This window comes from Strongylocentrotus purpuratus, unplaced genomic scaffold, assembly GCF_000002235.5.
Source record: "Strongylocentrotus purpuratus isolate Spur 01 unplaced genomic scaffold, Spur_5.0 spur5_scaffold_5, whole genome shotgun sequence".
Classification (NCBI taxonomy): Eukaryota; Metazoa; Echinodermata; class Echinoidea; order Camarodonta; family Strongylocentrotidae; genus Strongylocentrotus; species Strongylocentrotus purpuratus.
This window is the reverse complement of record NW_022145611.1, coordinates 17,254,703-17,282,232: the sequence shown is the minus strand read 5'-3', so window position 1 is coordinate 17,282,232 and position 27,530 is coordinate 17,254,703. Positions and strand designations below refer to the sequence as shown.

Genomic DNA, 27,530 nt, shown 5'->3' with positions numbered 1-27,530 from the left:
AGAAATCCCTAGTCTAAAATTATGTGTCATAAAAGATATGTAGGTTAAATGTACCTATTCTTAAAGAAATGTACATGAAGAATTGATATGAATTGAATTTGTGTAATATGTTACACATCTACATTGTACATGTACATAATCTATTAAAGAATGTGTCTGTTCATGCATGTGTTGTACACTTGTGCCGTTTGTGGCTGTAGCTGTAAATCAATATTTTCTAAAATACTGTACCTTTTAAAAATCAATTTTGCGAGCAAGTGATTCACTTTGATGAGGTGAATCCCCTAGAGCAAAGTCATTCCTGCATTCTCTATTTTCATCCAAACTGAATAGCTGATTTTAATACCAAGGCCAAGTGTTCTCTTAGGGGTGATTACTTATCAGATATTATGACCTGAGAAATAGGTCTGGAATTCAAAACACTGGCTCAGTGCCTTTCAGTGGAGCAACTTAAAAGTTTTCTCCTCATAAATTGCACTTTAATGTGTACATACTGTACATTTACATGTATGTATCCATCGTGCATAGTGTTGTTAGACTGTGGTGTATTTATGTGCACTGATGATTTGGTGTAACATGTTCTTGTATATTTCAACTTTCAAGCAATGCTAAATGTAATTAAAAGTAAAGCTGAAACTGCCAAGCAAGTGAAACAGAATTGCAATTTTATGTCCTTTATTTTGATTTATATGCAGATGGAATGAACAGATGTTTATGTTTCAAAAAATTGCAGCTTGCGTTTTTATTTGACTGACAGAAAGTGCTGCGCTGCTTCATTACTTAATATTTGTGCTCCAGTCATGCAGAACACATAGCAATGAACTACAGAAACTTTGAGAAAATATATATATTTTGTTATGAAGGCTGAAGGACAACCGAGCCACCTAATTTGCGGGCCAAAATCAATATCATTACGAAGTCCGATCCAGCAATTTCATTATCTCTGCATTTCACTGTTTGCGTGAGTGTCTTGTGTAAATATTGGGCTGTTTTAGTTCGGTGATGAGATAGGTCTGATGTACATGTATGTAGTAGTGTGGGCCGCTCTCAGTGCCACCATTCTACTCACATTCAAAACTAATTAGTTTCTAGGCTGGCCCGGTCTGCCAGCCAGTAGTTCAAACATATGTGTTGTCTGCTGCTGCCTCTGCAGTCGGCTTAAGATACTATAGTGTACAACGCACGCTAACTAATACGTGGTATTGCCTGCAGGCTTGATACATGAAGCAACTTGCACGATTATTTTGTAATTATGTACACTGTAGGCACTTCATGTACAGAATAGTGTACCGGTAGACTACATGTACATTAGTAGGCCTATTCTTTCTTGTAAAAAATATAAGATGAAATTCTTATTTTAAATCACACGGGATTCATGAATGCAATGTTAAATTATGCATAGTTTACCAAACTTGTAAATGTACGTGTACATTGTAGGTCTACTGGATAGTAGGGCTAGTACAGTGTTTTTAAACCTATTGCCTAAGAGTACATGGTTGCTCCTGTACTAAAGCCTATGGGAATTAAATAACTCAATAGTCAATGGGTTAAAATAACTTTTAATGTAGTAATTACTGTCTACATCTCATCTGACTACATGTACATGTATACAGTAAACATGGTAGATGCACTTTGCCCATCATCCTTGGAGCCTGCTTTTACAGGCTTAAACATGACAGTGGCAGTAGAGTAGAGATGTAGACATGCCTTCCTGATAAACAAGATATTTCAATCTCTTCCTGAATGATAAAAAAGATATCTCTATCCACCGCTAATCTGGCAGATGTGATAAGGAATTACATGCTTTGCCTATAAACTATCACTGATCCTCAACACAGATTCGGGCATTGGCTTTAAGCTGTGTGCTGCTTACTGGCTCAGATTGGCTCTGAGATGTGTATAAAGCCTCTTGACATGTACCATGTAGTTCCTTTCCAGGGGATTTTCCCTGTCACACAAGTTGTGTGAAACTAACATCATGAAAAGTGAAGGGTGTGATGACGGATAAATGGAAATGTAAACTACTGTACATGTATAAGAAAATCTGGTTTCAACTTTCACATTCATGAGATAATAACAAGAATTGATGTTTACAGATTGTGTACATGTAACTTTTCATTTGTTTAGAAAGTTCCTGAAAAATAATTTTTTTAGGAAAAACCTAGAATAACAACTTAACATGCACCCATCCAGATTTACCACACACCCATAATTATTTCCTTTGGATTTGGTTAAGAGATGCCCTATTGTCTGTATTGAAAGATGGGTGGACAAATGGACATCACATGTGTACCCTGCAAACAAAGCTCAGAGTTGAACAGTATTATACAAGCCCCCCCCCCAGATTTGAACAGGGACCCCAAACTTCGAAATTTAAATGGGCCACACATACACAAACCCTGAAAATATCAAACCTTACCCCTTCTAAAAAAAGTTAGTGTGGTGGACTCAAGTTGTGGACCCTTGCAAAATATTGTTGGATTGCTGTATACTAATCTTGTCCTTTATACATGTACAGCACAAGATTACTCAGTACATGTACTTAAACATTTCGTGTTTACATGTACGATATTACAACATTTTGCTTACAAGTATTTCATGAACTGAATACATTTTATTATATTTTCTTGTTTACAATTACAGTGACACCAGGCCATCATCCCTGAGGGTCAATGGGGAGGTCAATGGTGATATCAATCTACGCATACAGAACCTGGATTCCTTGATGAAGAAAATCAAGTCATTCTATCTGGTAAGTCAACCTTTCATTTCATCTCCTTGTACCACAATTCTTTCTCTTTATATCAATAAGTCAAGAAATGAAATTCCTACCACTGGTCACTCTTGTTGATAGTGATAGAGGCTATGGGCCAAATACATTCCTGCATTGTTTGCATTTGATCAAATAAATCTTAGCAGGAGCATCGCTCAAGGCTGTTTATACTGTAGACCTTGATCTTAGAAGGCCACTGCTTGTCATTACTGGGTTTTTGCGTGGTCTATGGTGCAATTTTGTTTTCAATAAAAAACTAGCAAATTTACATACAAAAGATATTCTCCAGGCTCAAACTTTTGAAGTACAAAGGAAAACAAAATAATGAATCTGTATGTTGAATATATCATAGAGTTCCTTGTGTGTGAACTCTCATACCACAGGTGATTGGCAGCATAAATCAGCATAAATATACTACAGTATATTTTGAAAATCATGCGCTCCTCTCGAGTTCAAAATCCACATAGATCTAAACCACAATGAGTCAAATCCTTGATTTAGATTTTGCACAGAAACCACAGCATTTATCTAACTGCAATCTGTGGAAAACATTTGAGAAAAGAATTGAAAAAGAGGTTGCCTGGCAGTACAAAAACGCACAGTGAGATGATATACACAGGCTGCACAACGTAAACACATCAAATAGAGGGCACTTAAAGGCCCTAGAGTGTACCATTTTATTTCTGCTTGGGGACAACAGGGAATAATTTTCCTCAAATTTTTTGGTTAGCAATTTCAGCCGATGGATAAATATTTCAAATGAAATTCTGTACATTTCTATGGAAGAAAACTGCTACACAAAAGATATTTTGTATAGCAGTCATGCAAAAATGCATAGCAAATTGCGATGCGATACCAGGAAAATTATTCCCTGGACAACAAGAACAGGGAATACCGGGCAGAAAAACAGTTTATAATTTGAGACAGTGAAAACACACCCAGTTGCGCAGCTCAATCTAAATACTATAGATTTTAGGAGCATACCAAGTGTGAATGGGTAATACGAGAGCAGCATGAAGTCCCCCTCCAGCCATCTGCTGACTGTAGCATGAATGAATGGATTGGTTAGGGGGAGGTGGGAGGAACCAGATGGAATGCCCTTCAAGGATTGTGTGACCCCCAGGAAAAACCTCCATTGATCAGGAGATTATGGCAATTGGAGAGTTCACCCGAGGTCATGGAGGAGTTGTCCTCACCTGGCCCTTGTACCAGTACAGAGTCCAAACACTTGCATGGCACTGCTCCACAGATGGAAATGACAAAAACAAATTTATTTGTATGTGGTTTATAGAGCTAACAACTGGTGTTTATATAGAAATTTCTCAACCAAATTGTGCTATATTTCTTAGGCCTACAACAACATATGTATGAACCCGTGAAGAATTGAATTGAATTGCAACAACAACTAGTGGTGGCCTTATTTTTTTACAACATACATGTAAAATATCCCAAACCACCTACATGTACATGTACTTCCAAACTGATACTGTTTTAATAATAGTTTGACGCTGTAATAATTAGGCCTAGTAATAATGATTTATTGAGTCACAAAGGCTTACTCTGGATCCAAACTGTGCCCACAAATCTGCACTTTTCAGTTCCTTCTTCAATCAATGTTGACTATGAAGTATTTCAGCATGACATAGAAAACTAAAGGAAAGTTTATAATCCAGTGGTTTGGCAAATGTACATGTGAAAGCATCTGTTGCCACCTGTTGAGAAATCCATTATCAAGGAAAAAGTCATTTAAGGATCCATTTTTTTTATTTCACACACACCCCAAAATAGGGTGTCCAAGTCCAAACTCACAGCAGAGAGCATAAGCTGGTCGTAAATTGCATTCATAGCTTGTGCTTCCAGCCAAAAAAATATGCTGAAAAATTGAAATCGTAGTGGGAATGTAATGTTCTAATTCATGTTCACAGGTGTTCCTAGCCCGCGGACTGTTTATTTGTAGAGTCCTGGTCTAACTTCTGGATGTCGTTTCAAACATTCCATGCATCATCACAAATCCCCCATGTCATGAATACAACCACTTGAAATTAGTATTGCTATGAAAGGAGGGCTGGGTCAAGTTCACTTGGGGAGAGTGAAATCTGAGCCAGGAACATTCAGCATTGCTCAGCAGGATGCTTGGAACATGGTGGTGCAACATTTAAGGGGTTATTTGGAAGATGATGAAGACAAAAAAATGGACCTTTAGTTTGGGGAGTTACTTGCACCGTGGAATTGATTTGTGGCTGCTTTTACAAAGAAACAATGTGATATGAACAGAATAGCGGTTTATTAATTATTCAAATTCCAGTGTTTCAATTTTTCATATTATATTTCATGAGAAAGGAATTACGTATGGAATGGAGAGGATCTTTTTTCCCCTCCATTTCAAAGAATGTTAATTGTGCAGTTTGCTGTCAGACAGTAATGACTACTGCCGTCTAAGAAGTTGTTAGAATACTATAGGAAGTCTGAATATTCCGCTTTACAAATAGTTTGAGGGATGACAGTATTATGGGATTTACCCCCTAGTCCACCAAATATAAGATTATGGATCCAAGGCCTGTGTTAAGATGCTTATGCTGTCGCCCCCAAAAAGATATATACATGTAGTTGGAATGTTTATCAAGCAAATTTGGGCTTATTATATCCTTGGAAAATACCTATTTAAAATCATGATGAAACATAATCATACATGACATGTAACTGTATGTGTAGGCTTAATTGAGCACTACACACCTAGAATATATTTTGGCTGAGGTTAAGTATCTGGTGACCCTCCAAAATTGAAGCACTTTCTGCTTTACATGGTCTTTCCAACAGCGTATAGACATTTCTAATCAAGTGTTGCTCTCTCTCCATTCAATCCCAATGTACTCTGATCTGAATAGCTTCTCAGTAGGGTTTTGTTTGCTAAACTTCTTGGAGTTTCATGTGTCCAAAGACTCGAGCAAGCAAACTCCTTTTGTATTGTAGAGTAGTCTAATAATGCAATCAACCCTGTTTTCTGAGAGTGGGAAGTGCCTGAGTAATAGAAAGTTTTTGAGTACTTGTGCATGTCGTACTTGAGAATTCGGCCAAGTGGAAAATTGCTTGGTTATAATATCTACATTGGAGGTCAGCGGTACTCGAAACCTCTGTACAGTGTACATTCACTCTGTGATCCATGGAAATGTACATTTTATGTTAGTAATCTTTAATGGGTCAGGGAGGTCATCTTAACGCAAATACAATAGAGTGGTAGAAATGTTAAAATCAAATGCTATTGCCTTGGTAGTTCTTAAAAAGTATTAAATTCAAAATTGTGCATCTAAGATGGAAAGAGAGCCTCAGCTTGTGTACATGTACATGTATGCCTAGAGGCCTACATAGAGAAGGACAATGGTCAAAGCATACATGTAGATAGTGCCAATTTATTTCAAATATTACTTTTATAAAGAGAGATATAAAGATAGAACATGAGGATGTACATTTATGTCTTGGAACGATGAATGGTTGACCCAGCTTGTCTCATTGAAATCACTTAAAAGAGTTTAGCTGTACATCATTTATACTTTGTATAGTGTTGTACATTCTATTGTACATTATTGTTCATCATATTCTCATATAGATTGTTTATCTATGCCTACATGTTTAATGAACAAAGATCAAAGCTCTTCAAATATTAGAATGGTGATTATCACCATAACTACATGTACATTGCCCATAAAAATATTGCTATGATATGAGATATATTTACTTGTATACACTGATACTATTGTACAACATATCAGTTTACAAACATTGTAGTGAAGACAAGTACCCATACAATAAGTGTTGCATTATAAACAGTATAATCATTCAACATAAACATCCCATGTATTACAAAAAATGAATACTTGAGATGAAATCACTACCTGTACATGTGTCAAGGACCCTTTTCACGTCATAATTTTTAATACCAGTATTATGATTACGTGTAAACAGGGGTTAACACATGTACATGTACTGTACAAACATGTTTAGGAACTAAGGTCTAAGGAAGTACCTGTAGGAAGAGTGTTAAGTGACAATGTCCAAATGGTTTTATATTGTAATATGAGGAAAAAAAATCAATACAGTCATTGAAGAGAATACAAAAAAATGCAGCCTTGCAACCACTGCCTCATACATTTTGTAACAATCTATTTATCATTATGATGTACAGTATGGAGACTTTATTTTGTATTCAAATGGCAACTTTTCTAAGTGCCTAGTCTCTAGAAGGAGCAGAAATCAAGATGTACATGTACATGGTATGCATGAACATGCATTTGAGCGCTGCACTAGATGAAATCGAGGGACAGCTACAGTAAGCTTTTAACTCGTGTTAAATTGTCTTTGTGGGGTTAGCCGTGCATGTCTACCATGCCAAGTCAATCATGGATGGTTACCTATTGATTGGAAGCCACAATAGAAGGACAAGTCTGCAGATGTTTGCTCATCTTCGTTTGGACGTTGGTGGTGAAGAGTCGTCCTGAAGAACAAAGGGGTCTGACATTGAAAAAAGAAAATGGTATACACTCGTAGAATGGAAATGATTGAATGGTACATTATTTTCAAGAGATGATAGAGTGATAAAAGTTTTTCTAACATGGATGGAATAATGCCAAAATGTACTTCATTGATTGTAGGTGAATAGAATGTTATAAAAACCAGCGGCCACTAGCTGGATGGTTTTATCAGCTGTTGTCTGAATTGTTATGGAGGCAATCATTAACTGTTATTGAAAAAATGTGGTTTGTTGGTAGAGAATGTAGTGTGTATCTCATGACTTCATTGCAAATGTCAGTCCAACTCATGCAGTAAGAACGATAAGAAATTGTGAACAAATCTGGGGTTTCATTGTGTAGGTGAATCAAATAATAAATTCCTAATAACAGAAATTGTATTTTCATTTTCTAATGTTTCATAAATCACATTAGAGGGCTGGAAGGAATAACATTGGATTTGAAGCCAAAGGTCTCAAGCTCAATTCTTAATCTTGAATCGGTTGAGTTGATTGGTTCAGGATGTGGTTGTCATCTAGGTCAGGGTGGGCTAAAATTGGACCAATCCATCTGTTCTCTTTCCAATACCCTACCAGCTGTTCAACCAAAGCACTGGTCAATAAGAGGAATCCTTTACCATGCATTACCCTCTCCGTCTCCGTCTTCGGATATCTTCCATCAGGACTGATGGCTTCAGCATTAAAATTGTCGGCAGGAGATGCTTCCAAAACTGTGAAAACCATTCAGTGTCATTATCTGTCTTTGCAACATCCCGCTTTCAATTGATCTGCATGGTTAGTCAGTAGGCCTGGGTATTGATCCATTTGCCAGCGCTGTTTATGAATTAGAATAAATTCAGACTTTTGGTGGGATTTATCAGTAATGGTTAGGCTTCAACTGCAGTTTATTGCAATATGCACATGTTGTTCGAGATTACTTCCTCCTAAAACAAAAATACCACTCTTTGTGTTTTGTGGTCAAATTAATGTTAAATACATCTTGTTCAGTTATAGTAAAATGGGTTAAAGACAAAAAATGGACCTGAATCTAGACTATACTCCATTTCAGTGGGAAATGTAACAGAAGGTACTTACAGAAAGCCAATCCTCATCTTTAGTGAGTATTATACTGTAAGTTGTACAGTACCAGAGCTATTTTAATACAATGAATGCTGCCCCAGTTACAATATGTTGTGAAAGCAGATTCTATTGAACAGCTTGTAGTGCCAGATTATAACAAGAGATTATCAGTTGTAAATTGAGAGATATAGTGTTTGTCAATAAGTTCAACTATTCTTTTTGTGATTCAACAAAATATGTCAGTCACAATCATTTAAGTATCCATCAACCCCATTTACTTGCCGAATATTGGTGAGAACCTACATCTAACTGCAAGATTTTTATGACTATGGAATGAAAAGGACCTTACAGACAGATGTGTGTTTGCAGAATTAATGGTTCATTCAACTTTAATGGTGTTGCTATTCAATGTGAACTTACAATAAGCCGTGGGAAAATGATGGCATATATTTGCACTTGTATGGGATTCGATACAATCTATGAATATTCATGCACAATATAAAACCTGAAACTTAAAGGTATACAGTATTATAGTGCAGTCTTCAAATAGTAGGCATCTACATGTACATGTATATCCCGATCAAGAAAGAAAGAATACATTTAATAGCAAAGATCAGTTTAAGAATCTTGTCCGCTTTTGTGGAGAATTGGCTAATTATCTGCCTTAATTGTTTCTTTCATCTACAGTATGTACCTATGGCTTATCAGTTACCTGGATACTCATTTACTGACCATGTACTTTGTGCTAATAACCTCCTCTATTAAAGCTAAAGTAAAGAGTACACGTGTACTGATTGCATCATAAAATTCCATGAACTGTTAATCCCTCAAAGTCTGTATTATCAATTCTGAAAAATTGTTTATAAATAGTACATCTGGCAGGATTTTTACACCCCCCCACCCCCCATTTGAAAAAGAATTAAAAAAAGAAAAAATAATAGGTACTGTAGTTGTTATTTTTACATTGAATGACTCACCGACTAATTCAGTAAGGCAGTTTGTTTTTTCATAAATAATCTGATTGTTCCATTGATCAGTTAGGAATGATGCCAAATTAGTATGACATCATGAATTCTTGTGGTTGCTATTTACAGATTCTTTGTTTCGACTTAAAGTATTGGCAGCAACAACTAAATTCTATCCCAGATCTACACTAAAGGCGTAGAGAATATAACGTAATTGAAACCCTTAAATCATGTGTCATACATTTACAGTGTAGTTGTAGTGCTTACAGGTACAAGCATATATAGGGATTATATTTGAATGAAATTTAACATTAAATATGTTTGAAATGAAACTAATATTTCAGTGATTATTTGGTAGTGTGTTAGCTGCAAACTAAACACCCACAATGGAGGAAATTGTATACTTTATGTACATCCAAAATAGTGTGCAAGCATTTAAAGGTCTCCCTTGTTTTAAATAATCACGTGGTGTTGTATTCAGTAGCACATGAGCTTGATGAACTGGTCTTCTTCAGCCTCTGTTTCCTGCTGTTTGACCCATTGGCACTAGCCACTAAGCCCTGGTCTTGTCATGTAAGGTCTAGTCATGTTTAGTCACCCACCACGCGCCACCCATAGTTACAATTTATGTCGCACTCTCACGTCTCTCAACATGTGTCATTCCCAGACGCCCATTGTTGCTAGTGGTGATGGTGTATGTTCATTGCCCCCTTCCTATCCCGCTCCCCACTTCAACAACAACAAAAAAGAGATTTTTCTTTTATTATTGTATCAAATTTCCAATTTCTTCATCGGCAGTGTAGAATTGCAAGTTTCTATTTGAGACTTTCAATTGGGAAATTGAATAATTCCTCTCCTCAGAGCCAGTAGGGCATGTCAGCATGACATGGTCGCAACTATTTTATAAAAAGAATTTCAGTACCTTATTGTATATCATAGAAATTATGTGTGGATTATGTATTAAATATGTCATTGTCATGTTCGCCCATTTTGATGGATCGATTTTACAGAAGTGGTTGCGATCGTGTTGCATTAACTTGTATCAACTATCATTTGACACAGAGAAATGCCCTTCTTGCTCTTAATAAATGAATTGATCTTCTGTGTTACAACGTGAATATCAGGTGCAACTTAATTGTATGACTACGCCTACTGTCTATTTCTCCTTTGACCTAACTAACTGTATTTTGTAGTTTTGTCTGCTAGATCCAGGCATGCATATCATCTTCATCTACTTATCAGTCTAATCTTATATAAAAAAGCTGATACTTCCTCCCAAACATAAAGAATATTACACTTTTACAAAGACTTACATTTAAGGATTACTAATTTGTGGGAATTTGCTTCATTGTATTATTTGTATATTTGTGTAGTTTTGTGTTGACTTGAAAACTAGAAAAAAGAATAAGAAATATAAATAAGGACTACTTTGGGAACAACATGGACTTTGTCTTGTAGCATGCTGTGTGTATAATTTTAGCACAATTAACTGACGTATTACTTACATGTATTACTAAGTCTCACTTTGAATGGAATTTATTTTCCCTAAGGGGTGGAGGTATCAAATCAAAACTGTAATGCACAATTTCCCATGAAGACTTGTGTATGGTGGTGGGTTTTGAACAAGGTATGCCATACTATAGAGACATTTATTGACATTAGGATCAGTGCATATTTCTGACCATTGTGCTTCCCTGTCTGATACCATTGGGTAAACTGGATTCTTGTTGAAAATGAGAATAGTGGAGCTAAAAGGGCATTATTATTCTTCATCCTAGTGGCATAATTGAGCAAAGTTACACATTAACACTGATTAATACAGAACCCCTAGAGGTATATGCTCAATAATGCAGGAATGCAGACTAGTTTGAATTGCGCTGGTTTGGTAAGGTTGAGTACATGTAGCATGACATTTAACTTTTGGCTGAGATTTTTTCAATATCATGCAAAAGTCGTTTTATAATCCACATTCCATAGAGATTATACGATTGTGGTGTATTCAAGCATGATTCAAATGTTTTTTAATGGCATTTTCACATTGTAAATGTACATGTACACTGTACATTGTATTATGGCCAAATTTATAACATGCTTTTTATCATATACTGTAAAGTTTGAGATAATTTACAATAAGCTTTGGTAGGTTTTTCTGGCTTTAGAAAGCAATGCTTGCTTAAATTCTTACAAAAATTCTTACAAAAATATTGAATATTCATCATTTCAACATGTTTGAACCATATTCTTTATATACTCTCTTGCTATAAAGTACAAGATATAAAAACAATGTCTTGATCCTCACAAGTTTCAGAAAACATATCAATTTGATTCTATTTGTTTATTGACCAATCAGAGGATTAGTGTCAAAACCAGATTTTTTGTAAGTACTTTTTGACCTTCTTCAATCATCTGCAATTCATCTCTGCTGTCTAGTCGCCTTCCAATGTAAATAGAGATGCAAGCCGGTTCCAGTCGGCCAATTCTCATCTCCATCGATATTTGCATAGCTGGCTGGTATGAGAGATGCTAAGGGATGAGAGATGAAGTCTAACCTGCCTTGTTCATACCGGTAGATCTACATTTGTAAATTATTTTGTTCCATAGATGATCAGTGATAAGAACAATGATGTCAGGATTGATATTGATAGTGACAAACCATTTCCAGTAGGCTAATTCTTGTGTTCATCCATAATTGCATTGATGGCTTGGATGAAAGATGTACATTATTCATTCCAGCAAATTATATAGTATCAAGGATGATAGTGATACATGTACATCCATCTACAGTTTGTGTATGTCTGCAAAGCTGGTTTGGCATCCTGACATATCTCTACCAAGCATGATCAAGTGTGAACATGATACATAATGTACATGTATGTCTGAATGTAAGTCACATGTTACTTTATGACTCATGGAATGAGTCTAGTGTGAATGCTTCTATTCTGGGAGAGGTAACTTCATAAAGTAGACCTACAGTACATGAGCATGTGCTTATCCAATCATGTTTGTTGCTGTAGGACCAAATAGACCACATGTATGGAACTAAATGTCTACATGCTTATAAAATGATAACTTTTTAACTACACGTAAAGAGAATTTTTTGTTTGGTATTCTAAAGCAATTAGAGCGATGATTAAACACATGCATTAGCCATCACTGCGTTCTATTCAATATGATCAAGACATTTTACATCTAAACATCCATCTAATATGTGAGAGAGGCCAGAGCCAGTCGATTACTGCTCTGCCGAACAGGAAACATTTATCATTCTCAAGATCAACGTCAATAAGAAGAATGATGTGCGTGGCACCAACTTGGTAATTTGCCATCATTCACGCTGAGTGTTTACATGAAAAGCAGTCCAGCAAACCATAAATGCCACCAAAACTACCTCAAAAGTAACCATTCGTCAATGAAAATAAACTTCTCTCTCTCTCTCTCTCTCTCTCTCTCTCTCTCTCTCTCTCTCTCTCTCTCCCTCTCTCTTGGATTAAAGTAAATTCCTCTGAACATACATGTAGATTCTAGTACAACCTGTTTCAAGACGGAGAAATACTTAAAAAGAGGTGCATGTCAGCATGATATTAACAAGTGTTACATTCAGTTTGACCAACAAAAAATGAACAAAGTTTTATAGATTGATTGATCGATTGATTCAGTTAGAATTTATTCCATTTCATATCAATTGTTTGCACAATAAAGAACATAGTTGACAAAGTAAGTTCAAAATTATGTAATGAAACATGAACCTACTAGAAAGCATAGCTTGTTTTTGAAGGTTCCCAATTAACTCTTTACTAACCATTTATTATTCTAGCCACTTATTTAGAAAGCCAAATTCTTCTTGAAATAAACACCACACACAAACTGTGCTTATTTACTCCATCACATTGACAGGCCGACATGTTTACATTACTTTGAATTGATAGAACATTTTTCATATATACATGTATTATTGACTGCTAATCGAAAGTAGCTCTTCTCATAAATTGGTCTGTTTGCATACAAATATTTGAAGTTTCTGACAGCTAAATGTATACATGCCTGCTGTGCATAATTTCTAGCTTTGGCATATTTTGACACTTTGTAGATTGTGCAAAGTGTACATGTATTATTGATTTGTATTCAGTCTCCTAATTGGGGATATCATATAGATATTTATTTTGACAATTTGTACATGAGCGTGCTCCAATTTCACATACAGCTGTACAAGCCTAATGCAACTTTCATTTTGTGATACTAGTAATTAATCCCTGTGTAGAATTTCTGAAATACTTGTACATGTACAATGTACTAACTGCAATATAAAAATATCAAACAAACAATAATTTTAGATGAAATGATTAATTTAAGTTTTTAATAGTTAAGCTTAGATCAATACTCAAATGAGCCATGAAGTGGATTTCAGTGTTCAGAAAGTACAGTACTTGACTTCATTTTCAAAGATTTAAAATCTGAAATGTAAAGATAGGCTACTTCCTTTAGGGTTACCATGGTGACAAGCCTGTAAATTAATTTTCTTTGATGTTTGCTCATGGGTCCTTGTGGGTTTTCAACGACACTTTTGAATGGCATATGTTCCATTGTCACGGCTCAAATGAAGAGTCTAGAAGGAGAATGGGTCTGGAGCCTGCAATATTGATCAAATATTGTCCCAAATTTGTAGTCAGTAAGTAAACACTCATGATGAGAAGACCAAGATGAAGTTTAATTGCAGAAGACAGGAAATGAATGTGAGGATCCCAAAAATACATTTCTCCTATAAAGAAACTAATTATTTTAGTGTTCATGTACATCTGACTTGAGACATAATGTACACTGTACATGGTTGTAAAGCCAAGGTATTATTATTTCGAACCCAACTTCAAATTGCTAGGGACTAATGTGTTTTTATTAGAAGTTGAACATTTTAAAATTATAACACGTAAGGAGCATTTTAATAGTTTATTTTATTGTGTGTCTGTAAAGTAGCACTGTTGTGAGTTTTGTTTTCATCACAGTGTAGTAGTGTATATTTATATAGGAGCTGCGCTATATAGATTGATCTAATTAGTATTATTATCTGAAATGCAAAGTGACTTAAAATTTTAACTTCAATTTTAGTCAATTAAAACATCTTATCTATAAGTGTGTAAGCAATCCACCCCTCAACCATTCACCACCTTGCCATGCAATATCAACTGAACAACATAAAAGTAATTTTTGCAGCTAAGTTTCCTTGACTTCATGAATAATAACTTGACACTGATTTTGCAAATTATGTACTTAATCTCTAAATGAGAGCTCCAATTCTTATAAAGCTTACATTGCTATATATGCAGTTGTCTTTTATGTGTAAATCTTATTTTAAGTTTAATCTACCAGCATCTACATGTACATGTTCTAGATAATAGATGTACCAGAAGTTATCACGCTGACTAATATGTGAACTGACATTTCCAGTTAGTGAGATATGTTATTGTATAGAAGCTGTCTCTGGTGTGACTTCCAGACATTACAAACCATTCTTCATCGATCAGACCTGGGGGGAGGAGGAGGAGGATGGAAAACATCCCATAAATACACCACCAAATGTTTGGCATATAAAAGATACCAAGCAATTATTCTGAAGGATATTTTACAAGCTTTTCAGTTATAGCTAGTAAGCTACATGTACATGATGGCACTGCTCATTTACGATTTCATAATCATATTGTCTAACTATTAAAGGTAAAGACCAGTTATGGTCATGCGATTGCATTGTGAAAGAAACGTTGTGGAATCGATCAGAAAAGGTTGATCATCTAGCATCTAGCATCTGCAAGGTTCTGGAATCATCAAAATGATAAGAAATTTGGCCCATTCTTCGTAAAGTTACAAGCACTATACACAGAAAGATGTATATGGGACTACCCTATATCTCTCACAGACCATGAGAGAAACAAATTTACCAAATATATGAATTAGTAGGCGGTTTCCTGGCAAATTTTTTATCATCATGTATTAGTCAAAACTTATTCTTTCACATGATTGGTAATGAGAGCTTCCATTTCATTTTTTGAAATTGGGGCGTTTCCAATACTGGTCTTTACCTTTAAAGTAAGAACAATTAGGCCTGATCTCCTTTTCTCCTTTTGGGGGTGAGGGAGGGGTACATGGATCTTCATACATTCAGGCATACACATTATTAAGGATGTGGCTGTTCAGATTTAATTTATGTACATGAATGTGCAAGAATGTAGGAACTACATGTTCTGAGTTTTATTGCTTCTATTTCTGCCTGAAGCCACTCCCTTCCCCTTCCAATTGATTCAAGTATGATTAGAAACATGATCTGAACCAATGTGCATGGTGTACTGCACTGGTATTTCCAATAAATCATGTGATGTTGATGCAATCTGACAGACTGCATTCTGCACGGATTCTCTCAAATGAACAGTAGCTGCTTAGCTATGTAATTTAATCAGTATCCCTACCCCTGCAGCTCCTCATCTTTTGACCCTCTTATATACCGGTATATGATCCAAATCCATCAAATCCCCTGCCCAATATGAACTCCAATTTCAGGGTCTTTAGGTTTATTGCTGCGCAGTCTGTGGATTTCATGACTAGGCTGAAGCTAAAAAAAACCATATTGCGTTATGATCATATGAGTAATATTGCACCAAATTTGATATTGGTGGACATTTATGTGCACATTGTATCATTATAGTAAGGTTGCATTCTTTGTGATAGTTGAATACTTGCATTCCGGGACAACGCTTGTAGGATATTATACTCAACAAGAGATGAATGAAAGCCTGGCATTATGACTTGCTGATGAAAGATAGATGAATGTATGACGAAGTGTTCATGTACTTGAAATGACTTATGCTGACAATAAGCCAGGCAAGTGAGTGAGCTTCCTTGCCGAAAGATGCCAGGACATTGATATGCTGTGGACAAGTGACAATCTCTTGACCTGCTTTTATGATAATGAGTTGAGACAGGATGAATATATACCTCGTGTCTCTGACTGGCGGACCCTGTCGTCTGGGTTTGCGGCAAGCACGCATCATCGGTGCTGGATAGATAAATCTGCATCTTATTTTCTATCTGAACTCTGGATTACCTCGTACACGCCCCTGGGCAAGGGTTCATCCCCACTGCCATTTGTTACACATCAAATACCGTCTATCTTTGTGTAAGGGTTGAGGGAAATATTAGGGGTACCCTGTAGCCAATGTAGTACTTTATTGCAATAATTTTTTCAACAAAAAAACTGAAGCTAGGGCAATCTTAATACCCTTTTGTCTATCCCATATAAATTATGTTCGGATCATGTAATATGTCATTGCCATGTTCGCACATTTCAATATACAAACGTAATTGCTATCATGTTGTATCTGCATTAATGTGCATTCACACTGGACCTTCACAGCTGACAGTTTTGTATCACGGGATAGGGCAATAAATTAAGAGTGGCAGTTGGGATTGTCCTGTGATGATGAATTAAATGGGGTCTACAGTGGATGAGTAGTTCAGCATTGACTAATCACCCTCTGTTTTACAATCAGACTTATAAATTGAATTTGGCCAACAAGGAAATTAAGCCAGATCTGCATGTGAAAGCAACGGTTGTAACTTCCACTTTGAAAGCTCATAAAGATGGATGAGCTAAAAAGAAACTAATAGTACAGGTATTATTCTTTTATTTTTCAGTAAGTATGGCTATTTTCATGAATTGCTGTAAATGTAATGGGCTACATTTCTTATAATCTGTAGTAAACTGAAGCTCATTGAGATTGAGGTTGGAATCTGAAATATAGGCAAGTCAGTGAATGAAGTTGATTTGAGAAAATTACCAACTTGCTCTTTTTGCAAAATTTCGTTTTAGCAAAAGGCATAGTTTTCAATCATTTACTACTAGGTCAAATCAAATCCATGCAATAGATTGAAATTGGGACCTCGTGATATATTTATCCCTCATCAGTGATGTGGAGAGTGAGTGAGGGAAGAACAAGATGAAAGCATGTCATGGGGAAAGTGTTCATCAGGAGATTGTCTAGGTTCATCTGTGTGGCATTGATCTCCATCAGCCTGCCTCATCCTAACCTTTCTGCATCGATGCCTCTCTCTCTCTTCTCGCTGATTGGAGCTGATGAGAAGATGCATGGATGGGATGGGGGCATGGTGGAGGGAACGGTGGAGTTCATTCTATATATGATCCAATTCTGAGACTGGGTGTTTGACAACAGACCCCAGGCATGCTCCATCTAGGGAAAGATAAGATACGTAATTCATGATTTTAGAAGAGCCTCTCTTTGATGAGCCCGCCGATAAGGCTGTGATAAGGAGGGAACAGTCCCTTTCCATTGAATATTGATAAGGTCAATCCATATACATCGTGCATCAGATTTCTGTTTGAAAGATTAATTATTTGAACTCTCAGTGAATCTGTCTTAAGTGTTGTATTCAAATTATTAATTCAAGTAAAATTTATTCTGATGGTCAGGTCATCTGAGCATATAATGTGGAGCTTATATAAAAAAAGAGAGATTACATTGAATCCTGAAAGGAAACAAATGTGAGCTAAAGGTACACGTATACAGTGTACATGTATAATGAAACTCCATGAAACTCAATTATGCTTCATACATTATTCCATTGACAGACAACTTAACAAACCATTTTATAGGTAACAAATCATTTAACATCCATAAAAGATCCATGTTAAATATGAAGATCAAGATGTCATATTTACTGCCAGCAGTGCCAGGCTGCCAATGGCCTTGTAAATCATTGTAATTAAGAGATCAAATGAAACCATTTGGACTCACTTCTGGTTGACAAGGGTGCAGGCCTACAGCTTTGTAAATGTAGGGTAAAATTGTGATGGTTGTGTCTTCCTGTTGCAAGTACTCAGTCACAAATGTTGCCCCCGCCTTTACAAAAACAAATGATAGCAAATGCCAAAATACTTTTTAGGTCAAACTCTATACATTTGAAATGTATACTTGCCTGCCAAACTATTTTGGTTGCCCCCGAAGCAAGTATGTACATTATGTGGCCTACATATATCATACACTGTATAATGTGAAATTGAAGAGCACTATAGATTAGGGTTTCATAATGGTGTCCTCCAACACATTGCTCACATACATCAAGAATGATAATCTAATGTATTGATCACTACCAGATTATTGATCTTATAGGATGATCACTAACATCAAGAATAGAAGGAAGGTAGTCTTTAGGTAGGTCAGATACCCTGAGAAGGCCTTCCTTGGAGTAAACCAATGATTTACCATGAAGGTTAATGAGAACAGGCAATGGAGGAAAATGGAAGGGAAATTGTTGGGTTAAACCAGTCAGAAGTTGTTTTGGGGGTAAATTAAGAAGGATGTGATTTTAAGTAAGGACCTCAGGAGAGGGATGTAGATAGAGATCATGGTTGAGAATGAAGGAATTACAGATTTGCATATACATGCATTTGTGATCAGAGGCTTTTAGTATTTATAGTGATTTATACATTAATAAGTAGGCTTTATTAAACACATCTGAGCTCTTCATTATTTATTCCAACACTACCTCCAAAGTAAATATATGCCTACAAGTACATGAACATTGAAGGAACCTCTCTAAATTATACACTGTAACATCTTTTACACTACCAATACTATTTCTTGTGTGAAAACAGTAACATAATTGTTGGGTATTGATTTTAGAAGAGTTCTTGACAAGCTTGTTTAGAAGCTCAAGACAAGTTGCAACATGAAGTTGCGTTTGCTGGAGTACGTCTAGGGACTGGGAGAAATAAATGTGATTGCAATGGACGCTGTGCTAACTCCTTGGTTGAATCCAGCATTTCATATATTGAGAGCCAGAAGGATGTTAACTCGTATATAAGATGGTATCAGTTATTGCCCTTTTGGCGCTCAACAGACACTATCATGTTTTGTTTCAATGTGTCACAAGGTCAACTGGTAAAGGATTTTGTGGTGGATAAAAAGAGATTTTCAATATACACAGTGAGGTGGCATGAAGCATTATATCCCAAAACCCTTTGCCCTCGAAAACAGTGGGATATACCATCTGCAGATCCTATCTCTGAAACTGTAGACCAATGGAATGTGACTTCATCTAAATACATCAAGTTCGGAGCTGAAAAAATATACGGAGACGTAATAACAAAAGTCCAGTTTCAGATATTGATCTTGCCAGAATCTGCTCGTGTAAAACCTAATTGAATCTTTTTCATATTAACTTTAGGGAGGCTGACTTATCATTTTCTCTTGACAGTTTTTTTCCCTTAAATCTCAAATTTATAAAATGGAAATGCCTTAATTTAGAGAATTCTTTTTAATACTTTAGATAAATGGAGGGATGATAACTGGTAATCTGCAATCTTTATATAAATAAATCAATTTACCACAAAGAAATAAGTATGATGCAAAAGTCAAAGCACTTGTTTTAACGTGTTAACGGTAGCCAATTTTAAAAAATACCTCAATATTTTAGCAGTTTTTCATTTTGATTTGAATTTACATTGATAACCCATGTGCTGTAACCTTAAACTGTGGTTCAAAGAAAGTGGAGTTCTATGTTCACAACTATGGTGAAATGTAGGCCTACTTAACTTACATGTAAACTGTATATTTCTGCTAGCAGGACTGTAGTAAAATAATAGAACTGTCAATGACCGCAGGTGATGTATCACCTAAAGTTCAAGAGGAACTAGAGCTACCATGTTCAGGGTATAGTAGCATTCCTCTTACAAATCTAGGCATCAATCATCGGATCTACCCAGCCAACTAGGTCCTGTCATATTTCCGGTTCCAGCTTTTCATTCAATATTTCAATAACATCCTATCATTGTCAATTACTTCCACCTTCACCCCGGTCTAAACTAATATAACTCTAACATATAGGGACAATTGGCCTGTCTTCACTAGCTCGAGATTGCCAAATATCCCGTTATTTGAACTATCCAGATCGCAAACTATCCAGCTAATTTGCATCTTCATCAGCCCGAAGTTGCAATTAACGGGATATTTGGTCGGGATTGTCATCCCAAGTTATCTTGGGATAGTTTGCAAAATATCCCACTATTTGGCAAAATATCCAGCTATTTGTCCGTTGCGTCTTCACCAGACCAATGACTTGCACTATGCGCAAACGCAGAGCAAAATATCTCGAGCTAATTTCTCAAGGTCGAGTTTCAAGTTTCGAGGTCGAATCTCAAGCTAATTAAGAGACGCGATTTGTAACTTCGGGATTATTTCCCAAATCAGAAATAGCAGGCTATTTGGCAATCTCGAGATGATGAAGACGCGCCTAATGTCCCATCTGACAAAGTTCATAGATAAGGAACTACCGGTACATGTAGTTGGGACACGTGCTACAGTGACAATTGCTCTGTTGCCAAACCCCTACACTAACCATATTCTTGAGTTCAACCATGAACCGAACACAATATCTAACCCTAACCTTTCATCTTTGGGAAAGAATATCTGGAGCAATTGTTGTATTGGGGGATACACGTATGTTGGCGCAGAACAATTTAACATACATGTATTTTGAAAAAGAAATGTGTGAGATTGTCAGTTGTCATTGGTTCAATTGGTAATTGACATGGAGGCATCAAAACTACATAGGCCCAAAGAAAAGATCACTAGTGGATGCTCCGAAACTGAAACTTAGCTCATGAATTCTTGCATACCGTTATTATGATTGCCAGTGCTCACAGCTTGATTTCCAGTGCTCACGGTTTGATTTCCGAAGAAGTTTCACATACCAGTACATGAATATAGGCCTACAGTTATCAACAATACTGCAATTTTTGGGCAAGGCACATTCTCCATACCCTAAATTGCCAAATTTCATTTAGGCTTTTACATTTTCATAGATTTTCAATTTCCCAATCCGTAGGAAATGACATACAGATGGGCATATTTCTGTCCGAACAATCTAGTGTTTCAACTCTACCTTGTAATGCATGCACACCAAATATTTATCACTGTAGCTTATTTGAAGATGTAGACTACAATTACAGCAAGCTCTTTTTTTCCAGGTTTATTTTGGGCCACTCCTTTAAGCAACGTGCTCAGTCGTTCTGAGTACTCATTCCATAGCAGCACGTCTAGATATGTCATAGCCCATTTGCCACCTGTTGCTCACGCACAAAAGAACACATTTAGTCTGCCGACTGCTAGTGTATGGGTCGTCTGCTCTCACAATATTATGAAAATTGTTTTGGGATGAGAACATTACAGAATGGGAGAATGTAGATGTAAACAAACAACATTACAGCTTTTTGATTCTATTAAATATAGGTTTTCCCGCCCAATTTCATCAGAGTTGCATTCGACTTCATGAATAGGCGTTCAAGTTCCAACGGTTTTCGTCAACTCTCTGCTCTCATGGTTCAATTTCATTCTTTGAGCATTTAATTTCATTTTATATCATTCTTTTTAAATGTTATTTCATTCAATTTAGTGACGCTAAGTTGTCATTCAATTTCACGCAAGCTGGATAGACGTTCAATTTCGTCCTTAATACCAATTTCAATTTCATTTATAGGCTCACACCTTCGCACTTTGAACGTTCAAATTAAATCAACATAAACAAGTTCTGAAGTTATATGTAATTCTTACCGCAATCTTTTCACGTCATATTTGTTTTTCTCACTGTTTTAATTATATAACTTAATTTTCATTCTTAAAGTTTCATAATGTTTAATTTTATCATATTCTATATATTTCTTTTCTTTCTAATCTTTTCTTCCAGTTTCACTTTATTCCCTAGCAATATGGACATAACACTTACAGAATGGTTAGAAATCATAATTTGTTTACGTGACGGTTTGTCAGATAAATGAGATATTTCACTATAAGGGAAAGGTCCCATTTCAAGGTACATAAAGTTTGCATAATTTATTCAAAGAGATGCAGATTGCAAAGAACATAAACAGTAAATGAAAAAGACTGCCCAAATGCTGTAAATGCTTGCCTATTCGTCAATTTGAATTCCTTAACGTTTATCAGGGCGATGCAGGTGCGAAATTGAATGCATTTACGTGCATTTCTATTTTGAACGCGCTTTTTACACGTTTATGTGAGAAAATCATGAAATCGCATGCTTATACAATTAAATTGAATGAACTAATTAGCTTTTTGAATGTTGATCTCGGTGATCATTCAAATTCGCTCGAAATTGAATGATCGCATCGTTAAATCGGATGCAACTCTGATGAAATTGGGCGGGAAAACCTATATTTTTATTGAATACACCAACTCATTAAAAAAAAATCATCTGTCGGTACAACATCTGTCGGTACAACAAGTGTCAGTGGATAAAAGAATGTCTATTCAACCAAAGAACAGGCTGATATTAGTAAATGGAAAACAAAATGCTATATTTCCAATTGAACGAGGACTCTCACAGTGTGCTTTTAGAGAAGTCATTACGAAATAAAATCATAAACATATTGGGCAAAGATTCCTATGTATACATTGTATTAAAATGCTTTGAGAGGGACCCCTTCCTGTCTTTTGTCTTTTGGAGCACTTTATGGCAGGATCCCTGTGAAGTGGGTTCTCTGCATCGTGCCACTTTTTGAATGGGAGCATGCTGTGATTGTCAAGTACAGACAAGGTTTCACAAAGCATGCCATGGGGTCACATACTGGTTTCCTTCCCTTACTTTATAACTTCGTGAGTTGAATTGAGTTCTATCCTGATTTTGTTCGTTTCCCCTGCATACATGTTCTCACAGCAAGGTACCTTTCAGTGCATGAATGTGCTATGTGTGCCTCAATTTATGTTAAAAAGCCTCTTGTTAAGTGGTCTTTACACATTAGTCATGATCTATTGAGTGTTTTTTTTTCCTTCAGAATATACAGTAATTCAGGTTTATGACAACATGTAGGCTAGCTATCCAAAGTTTAGCCCAATACTTCAATGCCTGTAGTGGTAAATCCAAAGCGGTCAGGGGGCTGAGGTGGTGCCCCCCACCATATATAAGACTATCATGCTCAAAGGTTGATGTCTCGGAGAACTCCACCCCTGTATTTCGAAATCGCATAATCGCAGAGTAACTCTTACGTCTCAATGGAGAGAAACCTTCTGATCTATTGCATAACACTTCAATGTGTGTTGCATGTACACTCCCAAAAACTACCCTTTTTTGCCTATGAACATGAAATGACCTGTGACGCTGCTGACAAGCAGCTATCACACTGGACGGACATCAAGGACCTTTTCTCCGAAAACGAGTAGTCAGGAAAAATCAATTTAGGATATATCCAATTTAGAATGACTGCTTATCGTCAGGTGATACACTCTCATCCCAAGTAGAGCCAGTAACGTGTATTATTGGATTTTTCTGAGCCATGGGATTTCATTTATAGGACTCTTAAAACGTGATATAATTCTTGCATTATAATGAGTGGCATTTATTTCATTACAGGGGTTTTAAAGGGACCATCACATACTATCAAATAAAATCTGTGTATATGTGTGAATTATTTATAAAAAAACAGCAACAATAAACTGCTGGTCAAGTAATTTCATATCTACTTCTATTGTCTCTCAAATCTTTCTTCAATATTTAATGCAGAAGCATTCGGTTTAAATGTGCTTGCTTTTGACATCATTTGTTAAACAGGATTTTCTTATGAGTCAATAGAATACATGAATTACATGTATGATGGAGTAAATGATTTAGAAATCCTTTTTTTATCATAAACACTAAAGATATACACACAATTTTGTAGGTATGCAATGTAGCCTACTTTTTCCAGGGGGTGGGGGAATGGTTCATTCTCCTAAAAGTCATCCAGACTGTGGATGATATAATCAGATTATCATCATTATGATGACTGTAATTGGATTTCTATGGTAATGAGATGGTTTAGCTTGTCAGAAATGTCAAGACAAGCAATGTTTCATCCCTTTTTATGTACTGTATGCGGAGCAGTATGATGAGTCCATCATTGACAATCTGTACATCGTCTGCATTATCACGAGTACATTATCATAATTGAGCCAGCCTAGGGTGTGCTCACTAACACATACACTCTCAAATCACAGAACTTGATTAATATGTACGTCCAAAAGTTGTACTCAGAGGTTTTTTTCTCCACATTTGATGTGCCTAGAGCTGCGAGTTACGTAGAATGTAATACTAGCTGACACTTAACCTGCACTCAGCAGATGATTTTCCACCATTCTTTTTTTATTTTGGAGGGGGAGGGGGATCCAATTCAATGGTGTTTTATGTACTGATGAATTCGTCATATACATGTTTATCAATGTGTTGATTCCTGGGTGTACAATATCGACAATGAATTATGCACCACCCTCATTTAACATTCTATCTATCTAAGTATCTTCTCCGTTTCGGAGGTTGATTGCAACATCAGTCTCTCCATTTCACTCCATCTTCTGTCATTCTGGTGCACTCTTGCAGTTTTAGTCCACTCCAGTTCTTGACATACTCTTCCCAGTTGATTATGGGTCTACCTCTAGGTCTACTTCCTTCCACTCTTCCTTCCAATACATCCTGTTAACATTATGAACAATAATTATCTCACAGCATCACCATGTTATTGTGCAATGCCTTTGAAACTCTTGTATGATGCCACATTAGCAATCACGATTGAACCTCGATCTACCCTGGGACTTGAAATTCACGTCTTCTCTTTTTCTCTCAATTCCTTCAGGAAATGCTTGACCAGCTGATTGTGATGAAGCTGCCCAACATCTTGACCATCGCCAAGGAGCCGCTGACCGAGGAGGCTCTGAGGGAGGTCCACAAGGTGTTGCTTCTCATGCTGGGATGCGTCGTCCAGTGCGAGCAGAAGGAACTCTTCATCGAAAGAATCAAGCTGCTGGATCTGGATGTGCAGCAGGAGATCGTTCTTCACATTCAGGAGGTAAACATTTCATTGTGAACCAGTCAGACTATAAGGCCCGAATTCACAAAGGAGGTTTGCCGACAAATCTGTGCGTTATATGACGTGTTTCGATGCGTTTCAGACCGAGGTTCGGACAAACCTTGGTCTGAAACGCGTCAAAACGCATCATATGACGCACATAAACTATGTTTGTCTACAAACCTCCTTTGTGAATTTGGGCCTATATGTTTGGTTGCAAGATAATTGCACAAGTTCCTACAGGATTCTTGGCTTGACTCTTTAAAGAACTATTAGCATATATCCCTGTCTCTCTCAATGAAGTTAAATTTTAATACTGCATCCTCTATCCACTCTATCTCATTTCTCTTTTTCACTCCTTTACTATTTCTCATTCCTCCTGTCCAATTCCCTCTCTCTCTCTCTCTATCACTTCTCTCTCTTTAAGCCTCTCAGCTTTCACACTATCCACCAATAATTAATTTGCTGGTGACAATCCCAGATGATACCGGCCACCAGGCACTTTTGAAAAATAAGTTGCATCACAACAATTAAAAAAAAAAAAATCATTCCTGACTCCTCAATAACATGATCAACACCCTTTATTTAATATGCTACTAGAAGTTGGAATTTTCATGGAACTACCATGCTCTCTTTCCTCAATGACATTTTATTCAAGCGTACCCTATGTATAGCCTACATACGTGAACTCTTGTACCATCCCCTGTATGGCCATGGGCAAGGGGTGAATCCCATACAGTAGCTGAGTAACATAGCTTGAACACATCCCTGGAATACAGGGGCAAGGCTGGAGAAACAGATGCTGTTTAGAAAACCGAATTATTTGTCACTCACGAGAGGAAATTGGCTCAAGCATGCTGCCGGAAAAAGGGTGGAGGAAAGGACAGATTTTCAGTCAGTGGGGTTATGACAAACTCACATGATGCGTCTGCGTTTATCCCCTGATAGAAGATTAACCCTGAGCCTTCATGTATACATGTTCACATTCATGTTTGTGTAAGAGTTGGCAGGCGTTGATCCACGTTTTATTTCCTTATTTGCTTCTGCCTATTTGCACCTTGAACTGGGTCAAGCATTTAATATTGAATCCAGGACTGAGTGGGCAATTAGTGTCATTTCCACAGATATAGAATGTTTGTAATCCTTCAAATTGGGTCAGGTAACAAATTAATCACATTACTTCTTTCACTTTCAAACAATCATACACATAGAGAACATTCTCTAAACCCCTAGATGATTTCATCAAAAAGCAAATAATCTATTATATGCTTATGAGTTACTCAAAATCCCTTCAGAACCATTGTAAATGTTCAAGTATGGGTAAACACATCTGCAACTGGGTTATTGTTCTATCCTGTATGGTGATCTGACAAAATAAGACCCCCTCCCCTTTTTGTTGTTGGTTGTTGCAATTTAGGCAAAGTTATTAATTTTATGATGTGGAAGGGGAGGGGGGTTGGGTATGGTACATGGAGAATGCACTGAAAATGTAAGGTGTGGACCACATTGTAACGACTACTGGTGTTTTTAACTACATGTAGCCTCATAAAGAATATCCCAGACAAAAGTGTTTTGTCAGCCATTGCCTTGTTAACCGCAGCTGCGGAGGCTTCAGCTGTTATTGTCATTTTCTTTAATGATATCAAAATCATGTCCAAATGAATGTTTATGTTTCATCTCTCATATTTCGATAAGCTTCCTTATTTATAGATCTCGTCTCTACAAAACATGAGAAACAATTTATGCACATACTTCCCTTCCTGTGTTGTACACAGGCTTTTCATCTTCTACAGAGGCCTGGTGAAACAATTGTAATTAAAGTCGCACATCAAAATCTTATCAAACTAAAAAATAAAGTTCAGTAAATGTAGTGGGGACTATTTCATGGTTCATGTAATGGAGCAAGACTGAGATGTTATTAAAGGAGGGGACAAGGTGTTATAGTCAGGGAGGCAAGCTCTTAAATCGGGTGATATGATATTCTAGTTTTTGAACAGTAAATCCTAGGTAGGCCAATAGATGCTCAAGTAAGCTCAAAATATATCATCAGCATTCTTATCAAATTCAATATGCCGCTGATGTAAAACCATTCCCCTCGGAATCGGCATCGCCATGGCGATATCTCCCTCGTCTTCCCAGGCCCCACCTCTCAGCCTCCATCTCCTTACGGATGATGACTCTCTTAGATGGAAGAGAGAGCCACTTATTCCCACGGATGAGGATGGGTTCCATGTCAGTGATATATTATGCATGACATGACACCGTTTTATAATGGTTAAGAGAAGCTAGAGAGCGTGATCAATGAGGATTGATGAACAG

General features: G+C 36.6%; 1 protein-coding gene across 4 annotated transcripts in view; it reads left to right on the top strand.

Moving 5' to 3' along the window:
* LOC577479 (girdin) overlaps positions 1–27,530 on the top strand; it is a 70,060-nt gene that overhangs the window by 6,064 nt on the left and 36,466 nt on the right. For all 4 annotated transcript variants that reach the window (XM_030998799.1, XM_030998800.1, XM_030998801.1 and 1 more), the window contains exons 3-4: positions 2,644–2,752; positions 24,999–25,211. In XM_030998799.1, the coding sequence (XP_030854659.1) occupies positions 2,644–2,752; positions 24,999–25,211 (322 nt within the window). The remainder of the gene's footprint in view (positions 1–2,643; positions 2,753–24,998; positions 25,212–27,530) is intronic.